The sequence below is a fragment of the Manduca sexta genome, chromosome 19 (assembly GCF_014839805.1).
Source record: "Manduca sexta isolate Smith_Timp_Sample1 chromosome 19, JHU_Msex_v1.0, whole genome shotgun sequence".
Classification (NCBI taxonomy): Eukaryota; Metazoa; Arthropoda; class Insecta; order Lepidoptera; family Sphingidae; genus Manduca; species Manduca sexta.
The window spans coordinates 7401258-7424021 of record NC_051133.1 but is presented as its reverse complement, the minus strand read 5'-3'; the positions used below and the strand labels follow the sequence as shown (position 1 = coordinate 7424021).

Below are 22764 nucleotides of genomic sequence, written 5' to 3'. Positions count from 1 at the left end.
AATAACAAAATTATTAGTATTGCATGAATAAGGACTTACCTAGTGCTAGTTCTTAATTAAAATTTATTGAGTAGGTACCTGAGTGATCGAGGACCTCCAGGGATCCACGGGAGACTTGATGGTAATCTATGTTGCCGTGATCAAAAAATGGGAGTCCACAATTATAGACAAGGAGTCCATGAATTTATCTGGCTTAAAAGTAAAGTAATAAAATGTTGGCTTGACCACCTATAAATATAGGCAGATAATATTAATAGAGGTCGTAAGAGGCACGGTGACCCCAACACAACTGTCCAGACGCCTCCCACGATGGTTGAGCAGTAGTTGGAACGCACTTTCTCTGCGAAACCAGAAAAGCAAAAAGGTTCACCGGAAGTAGCAAAATTTTGAAAAGGGTCTATAGAGAAAGAAAATTTGGGAACTTCTGAAATAAGTTTAAGTTATGGTGCGTTTGCAGAAGTATCTAACAATTATTGTTTTTTATTATTTCAGGATACATAAACGTTGGCTGCGGTGGAAAGGCGGGATATTACTTTAGTTCAACCTGCTCGCTCATCGGTTCACTCTCACTTTTCTGCATAGATTTACATCGACGTAGCGTCACACAAAAACACACCAAGTATGGCCTACGATTCCTGGTTATCATTTTTGATAAAGGCCTTCCATTGCCCAATGATTGTAGAGGCTCTTGAGTTATTAATTCTCAATTTCATATCCAAGTAACATACCGAAGGTATTACCTAAGATTCGGGTATTCTTAACAAATATGAAGTCAACTAGGTGCTTACTCTTACTTGTTACATTACTCTTACATTACTCCGACTTGCACTTATTATCGTAATAAAATCGAGCCTATGATAATGTTTGGATATTTACACTTTGTTTTATGTAAAAAAGATTTGGATGAAAACTGCTGCATACCTACATAGATAAAATACACTCCAGGACTTCATTCCTGAATAGGTAGCAATCTAGCTAGTTTTCACACAGATAGAGCCGTGACTAACTACTAATAGTATTGTTCATATAGTCAAAATAACACTATGTATTAATATTTGCAGAGAAAACGGGGGCACGGCATCATGCGAGCCAACCTGCGGACCGACGCGCCGGAGCCACAGCCGCGAGCGCGACGCTCGCACGGCTGTCGGCGCGGCCACCGCACTAGGTTTCTTATTTCAGCATTATATTGCTAAGGCTTAGCATGCGTTGAATTTATGTATTATCAGTACGTAATATATGACCCGTGTTGATCTTGGCTACAAGGTTAGGGGTGAGGAGAAGGCAGCTATCCTGCCCTAGAATTAATGTGACTACCAATATAAAACCCCGCTTCGCACCCAAATGGATTAAAATTGGAGATTTTCCCCTCCCTCGCCCTTGAGTTTAAAGTTGGTAACGCCCATGTTGCTAAACAACTCAAGACAAAATGTAATAAGTTCATAGAAAGCAAATTAATTTTGTTTACTGCAACTTAAGGAACGAAAACCGATAAACAAGTCTGCAAAACAAAATCCATCATAGAGTAAGTACCTACCTAATTAAATTTCCAATTGTATCTACAGTTCTAGGGGCTGAACTGGTAGCTCCAGACAGAGCTGGTCGCGATCTGCTGCTGGACAGCATCGGGCCCGGCAGCCTCGGCTCTCCACCGCCGAACGTGCCGCCTGAACTTACCTGCATCAGCGAGGAAGGTGGCCTAGATCTCGATTTAGATCTCGACATACCAGAGCATCTCCTCGAGGATCTAGATTGTGGTGGTGATTGTATCACTAGTTGTAATAAGGTGAGAGAAATACTAAGATGACGAACAACCGATATGTTCACAGTTGATCTAACAATATCCAAGTTGACTGAAAGGCTACAACTTCATAACATATTCTGCATGCTTGCTACTACTCAAGCCGTGTCGAGTGTCGGCCCAATCCCATGGCTTTATCGATTTAACGTTAATTTGTTACTAAAGGAACAATCTAAGACCATGTGACAAGTTTATAGGCAGATGCTACGTATTATAATATTGTTCCATACTGAAAATAACGAAACATATTCAAATTGTAGGTAAAAATGAAAGTGTTGTAAGTAATTCCTAAAAAAAATTACAACATTTTCCACATTTTTCAGAGTTACAATTTGCGAACAGTAGTATCTATAACGATATGCTAACTTTTGTTTTTTTATTATTGTTTACGTTCAGTCCGTGAAGACGGAACATGAACATGGACAATTGTATCAATCGTCCATATATTTATCAAATATTCATTAAATCTAAAACTTATGATAATAAAAGCCCAAGAAACGAGTTTAACTACAAATTCCAGGTGGAGAACTATCTAATGCTGAGTGAATATGAAAACAACCTAATCGCCGAACTGCCAAACCTGAACGAACATCGAAGCCGGCGATGGTCAATCGTAATGGCCAACTCATCGCCGCAACCATCAACCGTTCAAGAGCAGCCCACCTCCCCAGAGATTCACTCAAAAAACTCTATCAAATGGAAGAAAAAGTGCCATAATACCAACAATAGACTGATAACAGTGATCAATGAGGCATCATTATAAACTTGTAGTGAAATAACAAGGAGACAATAATTAATAGTAAATAAACTAGTGTATGACCTATTTAACCTCATTAATTTATTTGATGTGTGTGAATAGCATTTGTGTAATTGTTCAACATAATTTATTAAATCATTATTATAAAGTTGTTTTTGTTGAATACCCTAATTATATGAAAAAAAAAACATGATTTAAAATGTAGTTAAATATAATATTATTGACATTTTGTATGTTTACAATAAAACTAATAAATACTGCACCAATATACAAAAGGAACACATAAATTGATTATTAATTATTACCGTTGTGGGACTACAATATCTTCTAAAAACTGGGCGAAACAGCGCATCGCCTGTAACAGCGCAGCGAGGAGTATTGATAGTGATAAGCTGAGCAGCTTTTGATTTTCAGTGTTCGCGATTTCGTTGTTCTCAACTGGTACTAAACTTTTATTTGCTTCAACACTAGGTATACCGGAATAATCACAATCATCGTTACTATCATTTGTACCTCTTACCACCATATCGTCACTGTTTAAATCACAAACACTCTCGACATCACATGTCAGATCTATCACAATATAATCTGGAACTTTACTCTCAATATGTGCATCTTCAGAACCATCCAAATGCAGTATATTTGTATTACTTTCCATATTAACACTTACATTTCTACAGTCGTTCGAACAATGTGGAATCAACAATTCATTTGCATCATTTTCCACAGTAACACTTATATCTCTAAAGTCGTTCGAACAACATGGAATCTCAGTATAGTGCTCGGCACAATGAGATTCGAAAGATAGGCACTTTGTCGTTACTTCACAATTATCATCTAAAGGTAAACTAACGATCTTATTTACATTATCACTTAAATTTACTTTAGAAGAGTCATCGTTCTCTTCTGATGACATACCACTGTCATTATCTTCTACGTCTTCTTCTTGTCTACCTTCGTCACATTCATTTTCTTGCTTAACAACTAACTTTAAATTCGTATTACCGAAGCTACCATAAGAAGGCGAGTTTGGTGCTTGGTTCGTTGTATCAGGTGGCGTGCCCGCGTAGGGCACGGCCTCAGGTCAAGACATTTTTGCACAGCAGATATTACCCTTTATGACGATTGCACTAGACGTTACGTTTTGGGCCCTGAATAAACTTTCCACGTCTGATAGTGACGCATTGTTCAAAGAACAGTCATCATCAAGCAGCATTTCTGACCTCAATCCCTGAAACAAATATAATAGTTTATTACTGTTTTTATTTATATTATTTGGGTCAATTTGCCATTATCTAAAAACTTTGCTGTTCAAATTTGGTATTATCTTATTTGTTATTTATGTGGAAAAGAACTGACAAACATTTAAAGTTGCTTGTAATATATCTTCTAAATTGACCATTGATATATTGGTTACAATAAACGAGAGATGTCCTTTTTATTATTTTACCTCTGAAAAATATTCATACTCCTTTTCAAAAGATAATATGAATATACAAAATATTGCCGCCAATATGTTACCGCACAGGGACGTCACGAAAAAACAGAAGGTAATTCCACTGGAGCCACCTGTAACACAAATTTATAACTATATAACCACATAATAACAAAGTGTTTTAAAAGTTGATGAAATGTTGATTTGGGTTATGATTCTAGTGAGGCTAAACATATTATCACTCATGCAAATACATAGGTATAAGTATATACTATAATATCACAAGAAGCACGATTTGTAAAAAAAATAAAGAAAATTGAATAAAAAAATGTATTGAAAGAGTGAAACCTGCATAAATACCCTTTATTAAGATGCTGACAAACATTGTAGCAGAATAGGTAGTACTCAAACATTTATTATTATTTTTAACTTCCACAAGGTTGATTGTGTTGTTTTATAAATCGTAAGAAAAATAAATAAGGAAATTTTTAGCGCATTTTCACATTTAGTAACTATTTGTTATTTAAATAAATATCAGTTTTTGTCGAAACCTTAGTTGAATAACATTCTAAATTCAATAAATCTATGTTTTTTTTTGCTTTGAATGAAGAGACGAGCTTGCCGTTCGCCGTTCGATTGCTTTTGATCCAATCTTCATGTTAACTTCTTAACTTAAATAGTCACCCGGTACATTATGAATGAATAACATAACAATAATATAATAGAAATATATAATAATTTACAAAAATGTCTCACCTAATGGTAGCAAAGATGTGACGGTTCCGAATATTGCCATTATAATTAAAATTAGGAAGCTCACATTGGCAAGGCATTGTCGAAGCACTAACAAATATTTATCGTAGAATAGTGTTGAGATATAAGTTGTTATGATGCACTGCAATATAACAACAATATTAATAGATAAACACACAACAGCGACCGACGAAATGTATTTTTTTATGATATATGAAATTTGATGAAACAATTAGGTACATGCATTTATTTCAAACGATTTGTTATTTTTAATAGGTAAGTATGTATATAGATTAAAATATTATTTGTAAATAAAACACATAATATACACAAATCAACTCATGGTAAATTTGGAAGAACGTGAAGGCAAACGAAATATTAGCTCAAAGGCAGATTTTTCATGTTTAACGAGAGATGTTAAGTAATTTTATAATTTCTGCACTTAACTAATTAAAAAATTAAAATAGTTTTATTTTTGGTTTCGCGGGGAAACTGCCTTATTACTACCGAAAAACCTTTGTGGGAGGAGACTGACAACTATATGGTATACCAACTTTAAACTCTGTGGTAGCCTTTGTCGACGCATTAGGAACGGCTGTGGGCTTCTTCCGACGGAAGTGTCATGTGTTATTGCTAACCATTGTTGAAAACGATAGGATTGGAAACCCCCCAAGTTTAAGACACTCAATAGAAACTGAGAAAAAAAAGTTAGGCGACATTTGAGGTTCAATGAGATCCACCATTATCACTTCCATTAGTCTTTATGTTGACATAATACGGCGATATTTTTATGGTAAAATTTTAAACTAAACCAAAATTTCCAAAAACTGCAGAAATCCCCAATCTTTCTTAAGATAAGATTCCATTAAATTAAGACCTAACAGAAAAATCCAAAAACACTCCTCAATTAAAAACAGTCCAAATCTTTTTTCCATACACTGAGATAGATAACAAATACCTAACGTGAAAATATTTGGTATTATTCAGCATTTTTTCTTCGTTCCTCTAAATTTTACCATAAATGTATTATTCAAAATTAACTTAAATTATGTTAGCAAAAATCAAGAATTTATCGATTAAGTCTTAGGACAAATTAACACATAGACTTTAAAATTAAAAAACTGAATAATGAAAAATACTTGTGACACAGAGCAAATCTTGAAAATAGACAATACTAAAACTCTACTGACATCACATAACACAATATTTTTAAAACTCGGGGCGGCATTTTTGATTTTTGCTAACTGATTAATATTATAAAAAGTAACTATATCATACCTGCATCCATATATATAAAGTACCAAATCCACATACAAAAATATTTAATGCTGTTAAGCAATTATTATTTACCTGCAAACAGTTGTGTTATGTGAAATGTGGAAATGAAAATGATTTATTAAACTTAAACACCTTATGATAATATTAGTGTCAAAATATTTTAGTGGAAATAACTAATGAGTAGAATGTATGGAATATAACTTTATAGAAAAATTTTGCTGGATTTGTGATCTTTAAAGTTTACCAGACGGTATTTATGTTGTTTAACTTTCCAAGGTACCGTTAAATTCACCTTACCGCGCGACTGCAGCGTTACAACCGCCCTGCAACCGCTCGACTAATTTGAAGGCTTCCTTAGGTCATCATAGTTGACTGACGAACCAATGCTTAGTTACTTATTTTTTTTTTAATTAGCGCCATATTAAATTTGATCTATTTCACATCAATAGTTTTGGACATATAGCATAATATTTCTATGAGATTATTCACATTATTGTTATTTGAATTTCGAGATTTTGATATTTATTTAAAGTTGAGTAAAACTTTAAAACTTTAAAATTAATAAGACAATGTGCTTCATACAGCTTACGCTTTTAGCTGTGTTATTCTCGAATATTATATTCTAGTATTAAATAACACCTCTGTAACTCAGTTAACCTTACAAGTAATGTGATATGGTAACATACTAGCATAAAATAAATATAAATTAAATAAGGGTTTTAATTACATTCACTTTCAAAAGTAAATAGGTGTAGCACTTATGACAAAAAGTTTTATAATATACAGGCTGCATTTCCAAGATAGAGCAGCATGAGCATCTAGCTTAATCCCTGCAGCTACAACAAAACTTTGATAGGAGTCTGTCGATACAAAAACTTTTTTAACACCAATCAATCCTGTTGTTTATAAAGATCAAAAGATGAGACCTATTATAGGTTTGAGTGCTTTAAGGTCAAAAATTGCAAAATCCTTTCTCCATATATTATGTAGGAAATGCATGTCCAATGTGCATTTAAACATAAGAGAGATACATATCTCAGAAAATAAAGTATTCTTAGTAATGTTAAGGTACAGCAAGATTGACACATATAATCATAATTTTGTCAAAATCATAATGACCTTTGTTTGTTTTTTAATTTGAATAACCTAGATAAATAATTACATTATTCTATGAATTAGAAAACACACAATATGTTAGTTACACATAGTTCATGTAAATATTAAATAGTATAGTAAAATTAATTATATTTATCACTTCACACAAAAAAAAATCTAATTTTATGCAGTTTCCTGCTATATAATTGATATCAAACAATACAGTTAACATATATTGTTAAAATTAAGACTTACCTTAAATAAGAAGAGAAAGAAGTAAACAAGGAAGCCCAAAGACAGGAATGAGGCCGAGAAAGAAGCAATCCTATTTGCAAACAATGTGACATTAGGATTGGGTGTTAGTGAGCCCAGTATGTAAACTTGCTGGTATCTGTCGTAAATGATTTTGCCAGCTGTAAAAAATATTTTAAGCATTCAATTAGTAATGATATTTTAACAATTAACATTTGTTAAAGATGAAAAGTAGGCACTCGTTTTTAAAATATATGGACAAATGGGTATGCTAACTCCTTTATTGGACAGTATTTACCAACACTATGCGTGTTTTATAACTTTTTTTTTTTAAATAATGTTTGGAGTTTGACATTGATTTTTTAAATGAAGTAGTCTTATTCTTTGAAACAAATCATCCATGCAGATCCGTAAATATGTTCATAACAAAATTATAATCTGTAAAATCTATAAAACATGAATGCAACACTCAAGTAGGTACTTGTTACATTTCGACATTGAGTTTACATAACAAAACATAAATTCCTCTCACCTATTGCACCGCTGGCAATGTACAAAAAAGCAAGGCCAGTGTCCAAGGAATTCGTCTCTTTAGCGATTTGGAAACAAATACTGTAAAATAAAAAAAAACATATACTACTTAAAACTATTTTTATTGATGTGAAAGTATTTCATAAACAAGAGTGTATTATTTAGTGTAGAACGATTTTTATTTAATAGAACATAAGGTACTACGAAACGTAATTACACATTTTTCTCTTTCTAACTATTCTACTTCGATTAGAAAGCTATTAATACGAAATAATATAAAAAAAAAAATAAACACAGGTTCGATGATCTCGGGCTTTGTATTTTATTTACGTTATACTTACGACAATATATATGTTGAAGATAATATAATTATGCCACACTTGAAAATCAACATATTTTAACAAAAAAATAGCATTACAATGCACAAATAATTTATAAAAGAGATTTAATTCAATAATATCGCCAAAAGAAATCGTCTAATAAATCCAGCTGTGAGTTGTCGTTTGATTTGACATTTGAACGACGATTTTTTTTAGTATTCGTCCTTAGAAGAAAGGCTATAGTCTTTCGACCACACTGCCTAGTCTTACGTATGTCTTTTCTTTAAATATAAATTCTTAAACATATTATCTTTCGTAATTTTTTAACGTTGAATATGACAGTATATATTATATTTTTTTATTTTTAGATTATACAGCAATGGTAAAAGAGTATAGTTAGTCATTGCTATACACTATATGACAATATATTTTGACATATACTCATTATTCGACCTTAGTCGAATGGCCATAGCCCGGCACATTTAGAATTATGAATTAAGATTCGGCATCTAGGAAGCTCTGTACACCTTTAGTATTAATCACACACATACTGAATTTTTCTAAATGTGAATAATTCTGAATTTCTCGAATTGATATGAGATAATCATAAATTGTTGAGCATTCCGATTTAGGCCTGGCTCATGCATCCCGTTTTCCACTTTCTTCATGTCATTTATTCGTTAGTTTAAACTTGAAATTTTAACTGATGTATGAATTATATCTAACTTGGCAATACGCTTCTTGATCACTTCAGGCTGTTCCTTACGTTTTAGATTCTTACGGTAATTACTTACTCTATAATAAAAAAATATATATCCAATGTCAAATTAACTGCTGAATTTGACACTTTCCAGTTTGCGCGCCAATATCAATGACTAAATATAGCTAATATATTTTTGTTATTACTAAAATAGATATTATTAAGTTTTGGTAAAAGTTCAAATACCTAACTATCCTAAAATAAAAAATTACCTACTGAATATCTTTTGTAACTTCTTAAAGATCATAGTGATACACCGTAGTAACTATTATATTTCTTGAGAGTAATAGTTTACAAAACTTATTTCTGTTAACCTGAGTAAATAGAGCTAAATTGTTATTGCAACCAACAAGTAAAACGATTTTAAGGGAACAGTTTATGAACGATTTTCGATTATAGCAAACATGTCTTCATTACAACCCATACAGGCATTAAGTTTAGGTGAGTTTTCATTATAATACATGCTTTAGGGAAACAGGTAGAGGGATTTTCTGCAGACTTTTTGTCTTTTTGATGTTATTAACAATAGTTGTTGTACTATCCATTAAATTGATAAGTTATCTTTGAAAATAAATGTAAGCACAGAAATAAACAAGTGGCATTAGTAATTATTAATGTGAATGACTAGTTGGTGGCCCTATTCCGTTGACAGCGGCGAATCTATATTTGCAGTTATGGGCATTCTAATCAACAACCGTTTTGAAAGTTGAATAGGTAAAAGAAACAAAACAATCTCCTTCACATATATAGGTATGACTACTGTCCTTTGTTCCTTCAGTTGATTCAAAATATATATATATATATATATATATATATATATATATATATATATATTATGCATGTAAAATAAATATTTATTTTATTCATTCATTTAAATTGTCCCTAAATATAGTCTATTTGTAAAACCACATATAAAATATCACACTTCCATTCATAAATTGTGAAAAATAAGAGGAAACTTTCAAAGAAAGCCAAAGTTTTGTTTACAACTACTTGTTTCAATTGGTTACCATTGGTGTGTATTATATAATTCAAATAAAGCAATAAAACAACATCTATAGAAAGAAAATAGTTTTATAATTTTAACCAACTTTATTTTCTTCAATTTAAACATAATTAGATATCATATAATAATCAGTATGAATAGTATTGAATTAAATGATTATATTTTGTTATTAAATGAATATGAAAATACCTATTAGGAATCTAGTGGCCGACCACTGAACATACTTATTAAACATTCTCACTTAGCAGCTTATTTAGTTCAAAGCCATAATTTTTTTCATTATAAGCCTTAGTAGTCACAATCTGCCATCAACTGTAGTTTGTGAACTATTAGTTAACAATTACTTTTCTTCAGTGAAATAAATAATGTTATTTATTTTTTAAAAACCATGTGATTGTTAACTAAACATTAGTATCTATAAAGCTTTTACAACTCCAAATACTAAATTGTATTACCATATACTAAATATTAAGAACAGAATAAATGAAAGAAAATAAGATTTAATGAGTCAAAATAAACTACATGCTCATTTTCGAATCTATTAAGTATGCATTTCAGAAAGCAACTATAATGGTTTAGTTTATTTCAGACTTCAGTATACAACATATTATATTATGTAACAAAACTTACCTTTGAATGCTGCGCACCTTGTTAATTTTATTTTTATTTTACAATATGTCCACACACCTCTCAGTCAACATGTAAACTGGGTGTTATTGCAATATTATGCAATAACTAAATAGATGATATTGAAAGAATACTCTATTTATATAAAAAAAGAAAGCTATTCAGGTAAGTAACTTTAGATGGTTGTGAAACTGGCATACAATAGATCTATATTTATCCAGACAATTAAACAATGAATGACTGCTTCGGTGGCGGATTTTTATTACGATGCAAGTGCAGTGTTGAGGTCTCGGGTTCGGTCCCTGGGTTGAACAAAGTGATATTGGGTATTGCACTTAGTATCAACCTGGAGTCTGAAATGTATGCCCAATATAGCGATAATTTCGCCTTCGGCGCATCATGGGATGGAATACTCATGATGAAAATAATTCATTTATAAAATTAGACAATAATCTCTACTTGTTATTATTATTTTTGTTATTTGTTTTCCTTTAATTCCAATTTTTATAATTTTTCTCTTTCAAGAGATTGTCAGATGCAATGACTGCAATCCAATTGGCAACAATAATGTAATTCCATTGTTAGGTAAATCTGTCTTCATCTAAAAGTCCTGTATTTATTGACAAATTGAAATAAATCTCTTAACTAAAAAATTCAACAAATCAATAAATGTTGATGTAGTTGGAAACATAACTTGGAATTTTATGATTTTTTATTTTTACTACATCTGTTTGGTAACCCTTTCTGGAATATAAGGCTTGAGTTTGAGTGTAACTTTCCAATATTTTTGTATAACTAAAATAAACCTCATATTTTAGCTTTACAAGCATTTTCATATTATTATCTTGTTCTGTTTTAGAAATTAACACCCATATTCATAAACATTATTTATGTAAGGACGGAGAATGGCTGTGATAACAAGTCTGTTTCTCAGTGCTGACGGCATGCCAGACTTCGCAGTGCGTAGAGATAGAGCTGTTGTGATTGGTTAATATTGAGATACAACTTTAATCTAGTTGGCTGTCCAATTCCAATTCCAATTTATTTTGTTTGGCTGTATCGTTTATACGACAATTCTGCCAATGTCAAGTTTGAAAAGCAGAAGCAAAGAGAATTATATATGAGCAGAAGACATACATGCTATATCTCAAAAAAGTCTTTGGCCAGCTAAATATGAAAACGTAGATAACATATATGAATGAAATAAAAAAAACAAAAGAAAAACCTTGATGAGGAATAATTACAAATTTGAAAGTTCTTAATAAAACTAAAATAATAATGTTAATTTTCAACTGTGAGAAAATACATAAAAAGAAAAACATATAAGTACATATAACTACCCATAGTTAATATTATTATAATCTAATATTATTAATTAAAATATATTTAACAAGTTCATATATAAAGGGAGAATCAACTAAACTTAATAAAAAAGACATGTTGACAGGTTTCGAGATATTTGAAGGAAGACAATCATATAAAGAATAAGAAAGGTTAGGACATTTAAAAAATAGATGATCCACAGTTCCTTCTTCCAAACCACGATCACATAATGAATGATCCCTGACTCTGATTTTATTTAAAAATACAGGAGAACTTATGTGACCCAGACGCAAGCGAATAACAGTTGAGGTAGCATGTTTGTCAGATAAACAAAGCTGAAAAACAGAGTTGCTACCACAGCAATGCTCCGTCCTTAGATACATAATGTTTATGTATACAGGCATTAGTCTTTTAACAAATAGAAATTTGTTAAAAAACAAATAGTTGAAGGAAAAATAAACAATTCAATAAGTAAATTAATAATTATAATTTAGATATAATAATATGTCCTAAATAACATAAGTTGTTAAACAGATGTGATTCAAATTCCAACATGATTTGGTTATTGTATTTAACTACTAAATTATTTATTATTCATCATTTACTTACTCTAACTGCATTTATTTAGCCTAACTATACTATTCACACATTTGCATTACGTGCAAGAAAACTTAATTAACTGTAACAAGTAGTTAATAAAATAGTATTCTATTCATTAATTATGTCTTAAATCCAATAATAAAAAAACAGTAAATAAATCGCATTTTTCTCAAAACTAGAAAATATTAGGTAATTCTCCTCCCACACCAACAATATTATATCATTAGGAAACATCATTGCAAAGAATATTAAAATAATCATACATATTCATTAAAAACAACATATCATTTCAAATATTTTATTGTAAAATTCTTCTTTAACATGCTATCAGCATTGACAAACATCAACAATACCTTGTGTAATATCTTTTAGATTTACTGTGATCATGCATGTACTTATGGTTAAATTAAATGGTAGTTATTTTTATTTTTACAGATTCCGTACAACAACAAGCATTTGTCAAATATTTTAATTCATTGCCTGAGGTGAGTGCACTTTTTTACTTAAATGTTCATAATCTATAATGTTTCTCTGCAATGTGTATATGACTCAAAAAATTAAATTAATATCATCTTTATTTTTTCATATTTTTATAGATATAATAATATGATTATGACTAGTTAATTAGTCTGTATTTCTAGACCATCTCTACTCTAGATAATAATTAACAATGTTTGACCATATAGCTAGCTAACTTTTGCCGAACCATGAAAATACTTTATCTTTAGCACTAACAAATTTATTTCCTACAGATTTCCAAAACCCTGGCTTTTCAGTTTCTGGTGGTGTATCTGTAACAATACTAGGAGATGTTGGATCTTTATATCCAGCTCGTTCTTCTGGTACCTCTATTTTATGTATAGGTTTTTCAACTGGGATAACTTCTAGGTTTTGTGTTTCTTGTACAGGACCTTTTTCGTCTAGATTTTGATGTAGTTCCCAACCTGTTTGTCTGTTTTGTTTCTTGTCTTCGTTTTGGTTCCAGTTTCCACTTTGTTGTTGGTTGTATGTGTTATGCATATTACTTTCACTGATTTCAATATTCGGTAGTTTATGTTGTTTTTGTGTTTCTGAATTTAAAAGTTCTGTATCTAGTTTGTCGAACTTATCTACTTGCTGTTCAAAAATTTCAAATTGTTCTTCTGTGGCTGGTTCCTTCTTTTCAAAGTGGGGCTCGAAACTTTCAAACTGTCTATCAGCACTTTGGCCCAAGTTTTCACTTTGTTGGCCAAAATTTTCGCCTAGTTCAAAGTTTTCACTTTGTTGTCCAAAATTTTCTCTTTGCCGTCCAAAACTTTCACTTTGTTGCCCAAAAGTTTCGCTTTGTTGTTCAAAGATTTCACTTTTTTGTCCAAAATTTTCACTTTGCTGTCCAAAACTTTCACGTTGTTGACCAAAATTTTCACTTTGTTGTCCAAAATTTTCACTTTGCTGTCCAAAACTTTCACTTTGTTGACCAAAATTTTCACTTTGTTGTACTGTGGCCAGTTCCTTCTTGTCAAATTGTGGGTAGAAACTTTCAAACTGTTGATTAGAATTTTGGCCCAAGTTTTCACTTTGTTGACCTAAGTTTTCGATTTGTTGTCCAAAGTTGTCGGTTTGTTGCTCAAAGTGTTCCCTTTGTAGTCCAAAAGTTTCACTTTGTTGTCCAAAGTTTTCACTTTGTTGGCCGAAGCTTTCACTTTGTTGGCCAAAATTTTCATTTTGTTGACCAATGTTTAATTGTTGGTTATTCGGTCTTTGATTATTATAGTTATTATATTGTGTTTGGTCCCTATTTTGAGGTTTGTGTGGTAATTGGTGGAACCAAGAGTTGTATATGTTATCTGGACTATTTGTATTGTCATTCCACGAGTTTGGAAGAGGTTTATTAGTCTTATTTTCGTTGTTCACCATGCTATGTTGCGTCGGAATGTTACCGTTTTCGCTAATTTCTACCTTGTTAATAGGTTTGTTGTTGTTTTCGTTTTGTTCTCTTTGAAGAATCGTATCCGCAGCATTCAGTTTATGAATTTCAAATTCCTTGTCTGTGTTTTCTTGTTTAAAATCTTCACTTTGTTGATCAAAATGATTAACAGATTCTTGAAGATCCGTTTGACCAAATGTGTTAATTTTGCCACTTTCGACTGTTACGGTATTTCCGCCATATTGACCCATATTCTGATATTGTCTGTCATTTTCATCAAATCCACTTACAGGACGCGAAGTTGTGCTACTAGTTATTGAAAACGTGTGCTTCGGTGATCCGTGTGAACTAGCACTAAAAATACTTTCTTTGAAAATTTGTGTGCTGTCGGTAGTCGTCTTACCATCACCTAATACCTGACTTAATGCTTCAATTTCAGCTGGCGTTTTATAGCGTTTATGTTCTGGGATAGAACCGACAATATCAGGTTTTGCTTGTGTGCCGAATTCATTGGAAATATCTTGGGAATTCGATTGCGGTGTGTTATCTAGGACACTATCTTCAGGACCAATATCACCTCGTCCTACGTCGGACGGGGACAATTTACCTTCATGAGGTTTAATATTTACTATAACAGGAGTCGAAAACGTTACAGTTTCTTCTCTTTTTGTCGTTGAAGTTGGTGGTGTAGATTCCTCTTTATAAGAAAATTGGGGTTCCCTCGCATTGTGCCCATAGTTTTGCACGAAAGGTTTATTCTGATTGCCCAGCGGTTTGCTTTGGTCATTGGTAGATGTTTGCCCATGATTAGATTCAGTATGTGAGAAAAACGAATTTTGGGACACTTCGGTTTCATTTTTATTAGAAGAAATTGTTTGCTTCTCTATAGCATCAACTTTATCCCATAAATTCCATAGCGTAGAAGTGCCTTGAGCAGTATTTGAAGGCTTGAATTCACCTGCATCATGGTGATGTATAGATGATTCTTGCCGACTGTTTTGTGTTTGTGATTCCGTGAATGACGGCCAATGATGCTCCCAAGCATTATATGTGTGCGCTTGATGATTGTGATAGTTATTCTGTAATAATGCTTGTTCGCTATTTTGAGGTACGTATGAAAAATGATTAAACCAAGGATGATTATAATTATTATGAGGAGCTGGAAGGTTGCCATTATCAGATGGTACCCAGTATTTATTGTTACTATTAAAAGGGATATTCATATTCCACGGATCATGTGGGTGTTCGGGAAAATTATTTACCCCACTGCTTTGTACAGTTTGTTCTTTGGGGGACCCGGTAGTTGGAGAACCAAATAAATTACTGTCATGGCTGTCGAGATTTGGAAATAAAGGCTTCTTGTCGTTATCGTTTCGTTCCCTTGACGGAACTATATCCGTTGATGGTTTAGATATCTTGTCATTATTAGGTGTTGTGTAAGTGTTTAAATTATCCCAGTTGATCTGTGTCTCTTGCCCCACACTACCATCACCGGTGCTCTCCTGTTGACTCCATGTATTTTGCAATTGTTGTCCAACGTCAACTAAATGGAGAAGTTAAAATTAATACTTCTTTTGTTTATTCCGTCACCATTGTAGTGGATGTTATTTATTATTAGAGGATTGTTATTTATACAAATTATTTGTGTTTATATTATAAAGATTTGTTTTAAAATTTTTGATTGGATTAGATTATTCTGTAATTGTGTAAAACAATTATTGTTATTAGGATTTATACAAATTTAGGTTAGTTTTATTTTGTATAATATGTTATGTTTTTGTTAAAAAAGACTTAAACTTTTTATGAAAGCTTTAATCTTCGTTTATATTTGAAAATCGATTTCTTCTTGTGCTAAACTAATATGTTACTCCTTAACATTTACCATAATTTAATCTTTACGTATTAAATAATAAAAAATGTGGCTAACAATAAAATCCTTTTTATTCCAGTCACATATAAGTAGTAGAAAATGTTAGCAAGTACATAAACTGTAGATTGATTACATCAACTATAGTGTCTATATTCCAATTGGTACACCTTATACCTTAGCCATAATTAGTATACAGAGTGGTTACATACGATATACAAAACAAGCGTTTAATTTGTCAGAAAATCTTAGTAGATTATAAATTTTAGGTCAGACATATGAGATTTTCCATCGTTATGTCACGTGTGCCCTAAAGTGCGAAATTAAATGCAAAATGTATATCTAAGGAAATTTAACTCCATAAATTATGCACGCCTTCAGAAAATTACACATGCCTGTCACTATTGAATGAGTAAACAACTATTAGAATCTCGTAAACAAAACATAAATATCCTATGTAACAGAAATATCAACGTCGCTACTTACGTTGTGATTGTTGTCCATCGAAATGATCCCATTTACTCTGAGACTGCTGATCAGTGTTTTCAAGGTTAAATGACTGCGGCCTTGTTTGTTGTCCTAAATCTTCTAATTTATCCCATTGATTTTGTGTTTGTTGGCCACCATCTTCAAACTTGTCCCACTGAGATTGCGTCTGTTGTCCGGCATCTTCCAGCTTATCCCATTTACTCTGAGATTGTTGTCCTAAATCTTCCGATTGGTCCCACTTATTTTGTGCCTGTTGGCCCAAATCTTCTGACTGATCCCAATTATGTTGTGCCTGTTGTCCTAAATCTTCTAATTTATCCCATTTATTCTGTGTCTGTTGTACTAAATCTTCTGATTGGTCCCATTGATTCTGTCTTTGCTGTCCCAAATCCTCTATTTTATCCCATTTGTTTTGTGTTTGTTGAGTTAAGTCTTCTAGGTTTTGAGATTGTTGGCTCAATATTTCTTGATTCTCATTGTTTTGCTGATAAGTATTTTGTTCATCATATTGAAGTGTGTTGTAAGACCGTGCGACTCGAATATGAGCGTTTTCATCGCAATCTTCCATATTTAAAACATTTTGTTGAGCTTGTTGATATTGTGATCCGTAGCGTTGAGATGACCATGATCCATGATTGGTAGATGCTGCAGTTAGTCTTTGTGATGCTTCTGTATTAAAGCCGCTGCTCGCTGGCTTTATGACGTAAGGATCACCCTGTCTTTCCCACGACTTGTGATAGGAATACGATGAATGGTAACTTTTAGGTTTACTGTCTACGTCTTCAATTTGATTAGTTGTATCTGCAGTATTGGCGGAATTGTAAATTCCTTGTGAGGAAGCACTAGAATCTGTGGCCTTTGCTGATGTTGACCTGTGACTCTGAGCATTAAAAGCAGATTGGTGCTGCGATTGACTTAACGAAGCCAAATTAGCGTTCGCATTGTAGCCACTGTAGGAATTACTTAAGTGAGAGTGAGAACGATGAGAACCAAGACCAGATGATTCATATTGCTGACCAGCGGAGAGTGACTGTGCATCCTCATAGAGTTCGCTATTTTTTGGGAATGAATTACTGGTAGGAACTACTACCGGCAGTACAGTAACAGGATGCGTATCATGTTTTTCCCATTGTTTTCGATAACTGTACGATGATTCGTAGTGTTTGGGTCCAGTGGGTTTATAGCTGTTATCTTGATTTTGATTGCTTAATACTTCAGCATCGCTATTAACGGAATTCTGTTCATATGCGGCACCATTCAAAGCATCGTAAGGTTTTGTGGCAATTGGCACTGCCACCCTTGTACCAGGCCTACCTACAATTCTTACGGGTACTGCAGATATCACTCTAGTTTGGGAATTTGTCCCATAAGAATTTGCATTACGTACGTTAGAACTGCTTTGATCGTATGCACTTTGACTGTTGTATGCTGATTGTGAATAATGACCATTTGCTTGTCGTTGGCCATATTCATACTGATCGGCAGCATGTAAATTTTCCGCTTGTTGTTGATTGTTTTCTGCTCCGTTGTATCCTAAATATTGATAACCATTGTATCCACTCTGTGTCCTTGAACCGTGCAAGTGACGGCCGCTGTAAGCAGCACTATTTAAAGCAGAAGACTGAGCGGTAATATCTGACGATTGCGTATTGTATCCTGACTGCGCGTTGTATCCAGCTGACTGCGCGTTGTAGCCAGATGACTGCGCGCCGTAGCCAGATGAGTGACTGTGGTGGCCAGACTGAGCTGTCAGGGACGAATGTGATTGCAATTGTGATTGGGAATCATGGAACGAAACGCCTTCTTGAAAATTACGACCTTCGAGATTGCTAAGATCGTAGTGACCCGATCCATACATTCCTCTGGAATTGGCAGCAGTAAAGACACTGCCACTTTTAGTTTTTGACCCATCTCCTAATTCACCTTCCACCTGTCTCACTAAACCGCTCATTTGATGCTGTGCAAGCCCATCCATGTTGTGTGCCCGTTCATAGTTTCCTCCCATATTTCCTCTCTGAGCGCCATAGAAGCCGGATTTACTACCTTCGTCCGTCGAACTCCTCGAATATTGAAAGTCTTCTGTCTCTTTATATGTACCTGGCTTGGCTGTAGCCAGTGTAGCCAATGTGGCTATGAGGACTAAGCGCTTCATGTTGTTAATTATCACCACTCTGAAATTAAAATATTAAAAAAAATATATAATAGTATATAAAAACACAACGTATATCCTCCTAGAGTAGTCCATTAAAATTAAATGATTATATTCTTAACTATTTTTAATTTTTTCATTAAATCCAAATTAATTAATATTAATATATATTTTTTTTTCTATTTATTATCATATTGCTTATAATTGATAATTTGTTTTAAAAGGCATTACTACTATTTTTTTTTATTGCCTCAGATGAGATGAAATTATATTTTATTAAAATTAAAAACTCACCAATTAATATTTTAATTAACGCTCACAGTGAAACAGTTTATATCACAAACGCGTCTCGCATACTGGCATTGCCCGATCGGGACGCGCCAATTTATTGTGCTTTAATTTTCTATCTCCTAAGAGATAACCTCTTGCCCGGTCATGAGCGAGCGTTATTCCAAGAAGTACTGCTGTGCAAAATATGCTTCAATATTATATATAGTAATTAAAAATTTGTAGACCTTGAAACTGTCCATATGACCGCGCTGCTATTAAAGTCGGTGATTGTCGACATTCGGTTTTCTTTGCTTAGGAGTGATTCATCAGTGTTATGACTTCATAGTGCATCCGCTAGTTGAACCATGATCAGCTAATGTCTCACTAATGTCACATCGATTTGCGTAGGTGTAAATGTAATACGCAATAAGGCTAGGTAACTAAACGCACTAAGGGTTCCGCGTATACCGGTCCCTATAACTATTACAAATCTAGATAATTATTGTTTTAAAAAAAAAATGCTAAAGTTCAATTCATTCCCAGGCCCACATTCTATCTCCCCAGTACAGTATAATATGTTAATCCAGGACTTGATCTATCTATGTGCCAAATATTATCTAAATTAATTTAGCAGTTTATGCGTTTATTGATGTGAGATGATTTTATGTCTAAAATCGTTCACACATCCCCACAATTTTTTTTTTATATTTATAATATTAGTAGGGACTAAGAATATTTCTGTATTCTATCAATTGCGCAATTTTGATATTGTTAACCAAAAAACAATCTGAGGGAATAATTTAGTGTTTGATTAAGGAACCCCAAAAGGATGCAGGATCATTTATTATGCCTTCGGAAACAATTAAATAATAATATGTATGTAGCACAGGTTTGTAATGATGTTAATTAAATACACTGGCATAAACAATCTTTTTATTTAAAAAATGACTAGGGAGTGCATTAAATACAATTAAAATCCCTTGGTGTTTAACAATAGTGTTCCAATGGAAACGAACATTATTATATTAACCAAAATTAGTTTCTGAAAAAAAATAAACAATTTCTATTAATATCTTCCTTATTTTAAGTAATAAGTCAACTAAATAAATCACTCGTACTCAAAACACACTGTCTTGGCCTTGTTTTCAAAAAAATAGGGCATCAGTACAATAATTAATGTAAAGGAAAAATCTTGAGACAATTATACGTTGCCGCCACTGATGGCTACAAAGTAAACAATATTTTATGTATCAGTTATGAGCAATATGTTTATGTTATTAACGCAATCTAAAATTTTCGAGAAGCTTTTTTTTGTAGTGATTCAAAATTATTATTTTCTGAAGATTATATCTCATTCAACTCTTTACAGGGCCCTTTTATATTTAAACACTATATGCATGTATACCGCTTATATATCCTATCATGGCGAATCTGAATTCATAGCTTTAGCCGGCATTTGGAACATAAATCCACTTCCAGTTCTAAACTGTAATTTGTTATTGTCTGTAGTCTCATATCGATAAGTTATTGTTCATTACTTAAGTAGCTTACATGTTTAGTTTAACTGTCAATGCCGGTCATTTAGAGGTCTCTTCATGGAGTAAAAGTCGCACAGGAACCGTGGATGTTGTCTAGGGAAAAAAATATCAATCGTAGAGCAATTAATTATAATTTTTGGGTAAAAAAAGTGTAACCATTTCTCTATTGCCTTTGGTTGATGCGTAATATAGGACAAAGACAAATTCAAATTTATAATATTTTGTACTTAAGGTTATAGCTTAAGGTCCATTTTTCATACATTTTGTTTCACCTTAACGTTTATTTTTACGTTTTTCTTTGAACTGCAAGAACTAATCACTAACTAGACGTGAATTTAAATTCTTTACTTGTCAATACTTGTTTAGTTACCCAGATTAAAGGTGAAACAAAATGTATGAAAATGGACCTTAAGCTATAACCTTAAGCATAATAATATGATAGGTGCTCAGGTCTAATGTGGTAAAATCCTAGTAAAATACAGCTACATTACGAAATTTAGAGAAATCATTTATTGCCTTTCATTATAAACTATAAATTAATATAATTTATCAGCCTGACATTGTTTCAGTGCAATTATAAAGAGATCCTACATCGGTAAATATATTTTTTTTTATGAGAAAAGTAGTATTGTATACTGGTAAAACCAAAATACTTACGATATGATAAGTCACTCATGTGACATGACGTTATAGCGGTCAAGGGTAGCGAAACAAGAACATCAATAAAGCTTTTGCATGACTCACTAGATCCTGGTGACTAGGTGTTAGCTCGCGGCACGCCCGTATGAAAGCTTTCCCATTCTAAAAGTCCCTAAAACACTGTAGCGATTCATACGAGCACCAGCATCACGTCAACTCCATCCATTTAAAAAAAATATATTAAAAATTCCATTATTTTCCAAACTAGTTACTGGTGGTAGGTCTGTCATAGGTGAGAGTTCGCCTGCGTAGGTACCAACGCAATGTCTATTTCTGCCACCAAGCAAAAGTGTTATCACTGATGCGTTCCGGTTTGAAGGAAATTGTAGCCATTGTAACTACTCGTCATAACAAGACTTTAACAACCCATGTCTCAGAATGGCGAGCGCAGTGGAATACCAAACAATACTTTATTTAAAGTGTTGGATGGTGTCTCTACTGTTTATGGACGCATCTATTACTGCGTTTACTACTACCAAACATCCAAACATTTTCAAAATTTTGCGTATTTGTAATACGAGTTAGCAAGAAGCAAGATATCATTTCTTATCGAGTTAATATCATTTTATATTTTTTACTGTTATTATTATTATCTTAGCTGCTACAGCTAAGATATTATTGTTTTAGATATAATAATTGTGTCAATGTTAACTATTAATGAAGCTGTTTTATAAACGTTTTGGCACATGCGTCATTCTCGTCAACGGGTGCTGCTTGCGTTTTTATTACTATTTTCTTAATTTTGCTTACTATTTCAAGGACTAGGGATATTATTCGTATTATATCTCATGATTCCTGAGAGGGTTATGCGCTCGTATGAACATATTAAATTTATTTATTACCTTTTTTACGATAATATGAATGAATTGCTCTGAACAATAATAAAAAAAAAGAAAAAAAATCTCTGTATCGTGTACTGTAGTTTATACTTTAAACTGATTTTGAAAATTTATGGAATCAAAATAATGTGTAACATTTTAGTTTCAAATAAATTATTTAATTTCAAAATTTCTCTATTTATCACGCCTGCTCAAAGATTATTCCAACCATTAAGTTTTTGACAGCGTAATAAGCAATAACCTATCTTGACCAATTAAACATATTTTTAAAGCGTGAACTAGGCCAGCTTAAACTATCAAACACCTTATTGCTCCAATGGCATCATTCCTGGGTCGCAGATAAATAAGATTCTGTATTTAATTCTTAGGCTGAGCTGATAAAATGTTTTGTGTGTTTTCTAATCTCAAAATACACTTCAATTACCCAGAATTAGAATTGTTGTATCTATAATGTTATATAGGCATGATT

The 22764-nt window shown here is 32.6% G+C and overlaps 3 protein-coding genes across 8 annotated transcripts in view; 1 reads left to right on the top strand and 2 right to left on the bottom strand.

Moving 5' to 3' along the window:
- The window catches only part of LOC115444004 (monocarboxylate transporter 10), a 109047-nt gene extending 106227 nt beyond the window's left edge, over window positions 1-2820 (top strand). For all 3 annotated transcript variants that reach the window (XM_030169609.2, XM_030169610.2, XM_030169611.2), the window contains 4 exons: window positions 493-619; window positions 1062-1168; window positions 1566-1786; window positions 2322-2820. In XM_030169609.2, the coding sequence (XP_030025469.2) occupies window positions 493-619; window positions 1062-1168; window positions 1566-1786; window positions 2322-2564 (698 nt within the window). In that variant the 3' untranslated portion in view covers window positions 2565-2820. The remainder of the gene's footprint in view (window positions 1-492; window positions 620-1061; window positions 1169-1565; window positions 1787-2321) is intronic.
- Window positions 2752-8452, bottom strand: LOC115444005. Of its 4 annotated transcripts, none has more exons than XM_037440370.1 (7): window positions 8244-8452; window positions 7904-7983; window positions 7375-7532; window positions 6025-6096; window positions 4750-4888; window positions 4009-4130; window positions 2752-3789 (listed from the first exon to the last, which is right to left on the bottom strand). In XM_037440370.1, the coding sequence occupies exons 1-7, from the start codon at window positions 8294-8296 to the stop codon at window positions 3643-3645; spliced, it is 771 nt and encodes a 256-aa protein (XP_037296267.1). In that variant the 5' UTR covers window positions 8297-8452; the 3' UTR covers window positions 2752-3642. The 4 variants fall into 4 exon arrangements, with proteins under 4 accessions (XP_037296267.1, XP_030025473.2, XP_037296268.1 ...); XM_030169613.2 differs by having other exon boundaries at window positions 4009-4127; window positions 8244-8451; XM_037440371.1 differs by lacking the exon at window positions 6025-6096 and having other exon boundaries at window positions 8244-8451.
- Window positions 8453-12412: 3960 nt separating this feature from the next.
- On the bottom strand, window positions 12413-19402 carry LOC115444003 (uncharacterized protein DDB_G0283357). The gene is made up of 3 exons (XM_030169607.2): window positions 19244-19402; window positions 16798-18971; window positions 12413-15987 (listed from the first exon to the last, which is right to left on the bottom strand). The coding sequence occupies exons 2-3, from the start codon at window positions 18950-18952 to the stop codon at window positions 13229-13231; spliced, it is 4914 nt and encodes a 1637-aa protein (XP_030025467.2). The 5' UTR covers window positions 18953-18971; window positions 19244-19402; the 3' UTR covers window positions 12413-13228.
- Window positions 19403-22764: the final 3362 nt, after the last annotated feature.

What these genes read in the sequence shown, in the direction of transcription:
- LOC115444005 (XM_037440370.1), bottom strand. Translation starts at nt 8,296, where the DNA reads ATGTTGATTTTCAAGTGTGGCATAATTATATTATCTTCAACATATATA. An exon ending in TCTTTCTCTTCTTATTTAAG is followed by an intron (nt 6,097 to 7,374) that starts GTAAGTCTTAAT and finishes AACTGTTTGCAG; the next exon opens with GTAAATAATAATTGCTTAAC. An exon ending in CTTTATATATATGGATGCAG is followed by an intron (nt 4,889 to 6,024) that starts GTATGATATAGT and finishes GTTATATTGCAG; the next exon opens with TGCATCATAACAACTTATAT.
- LOC115444003 (XM_030169607.2), bottom strand. Translation starts at nt 18,952, where the DNA reads ATGAAGCGCTTAGTCCTCATAGCCACATTGGCTACACTGGCTACAGCC. An exon ending in CGATGGACAACAATCACAAC is followed by an intron (nt 15,988 to 16,797) that starts GTAAGTAGCGAC and finishes TTCTCCATTTAG; the next exon opens with TTGACGTTGGACAACAATTG.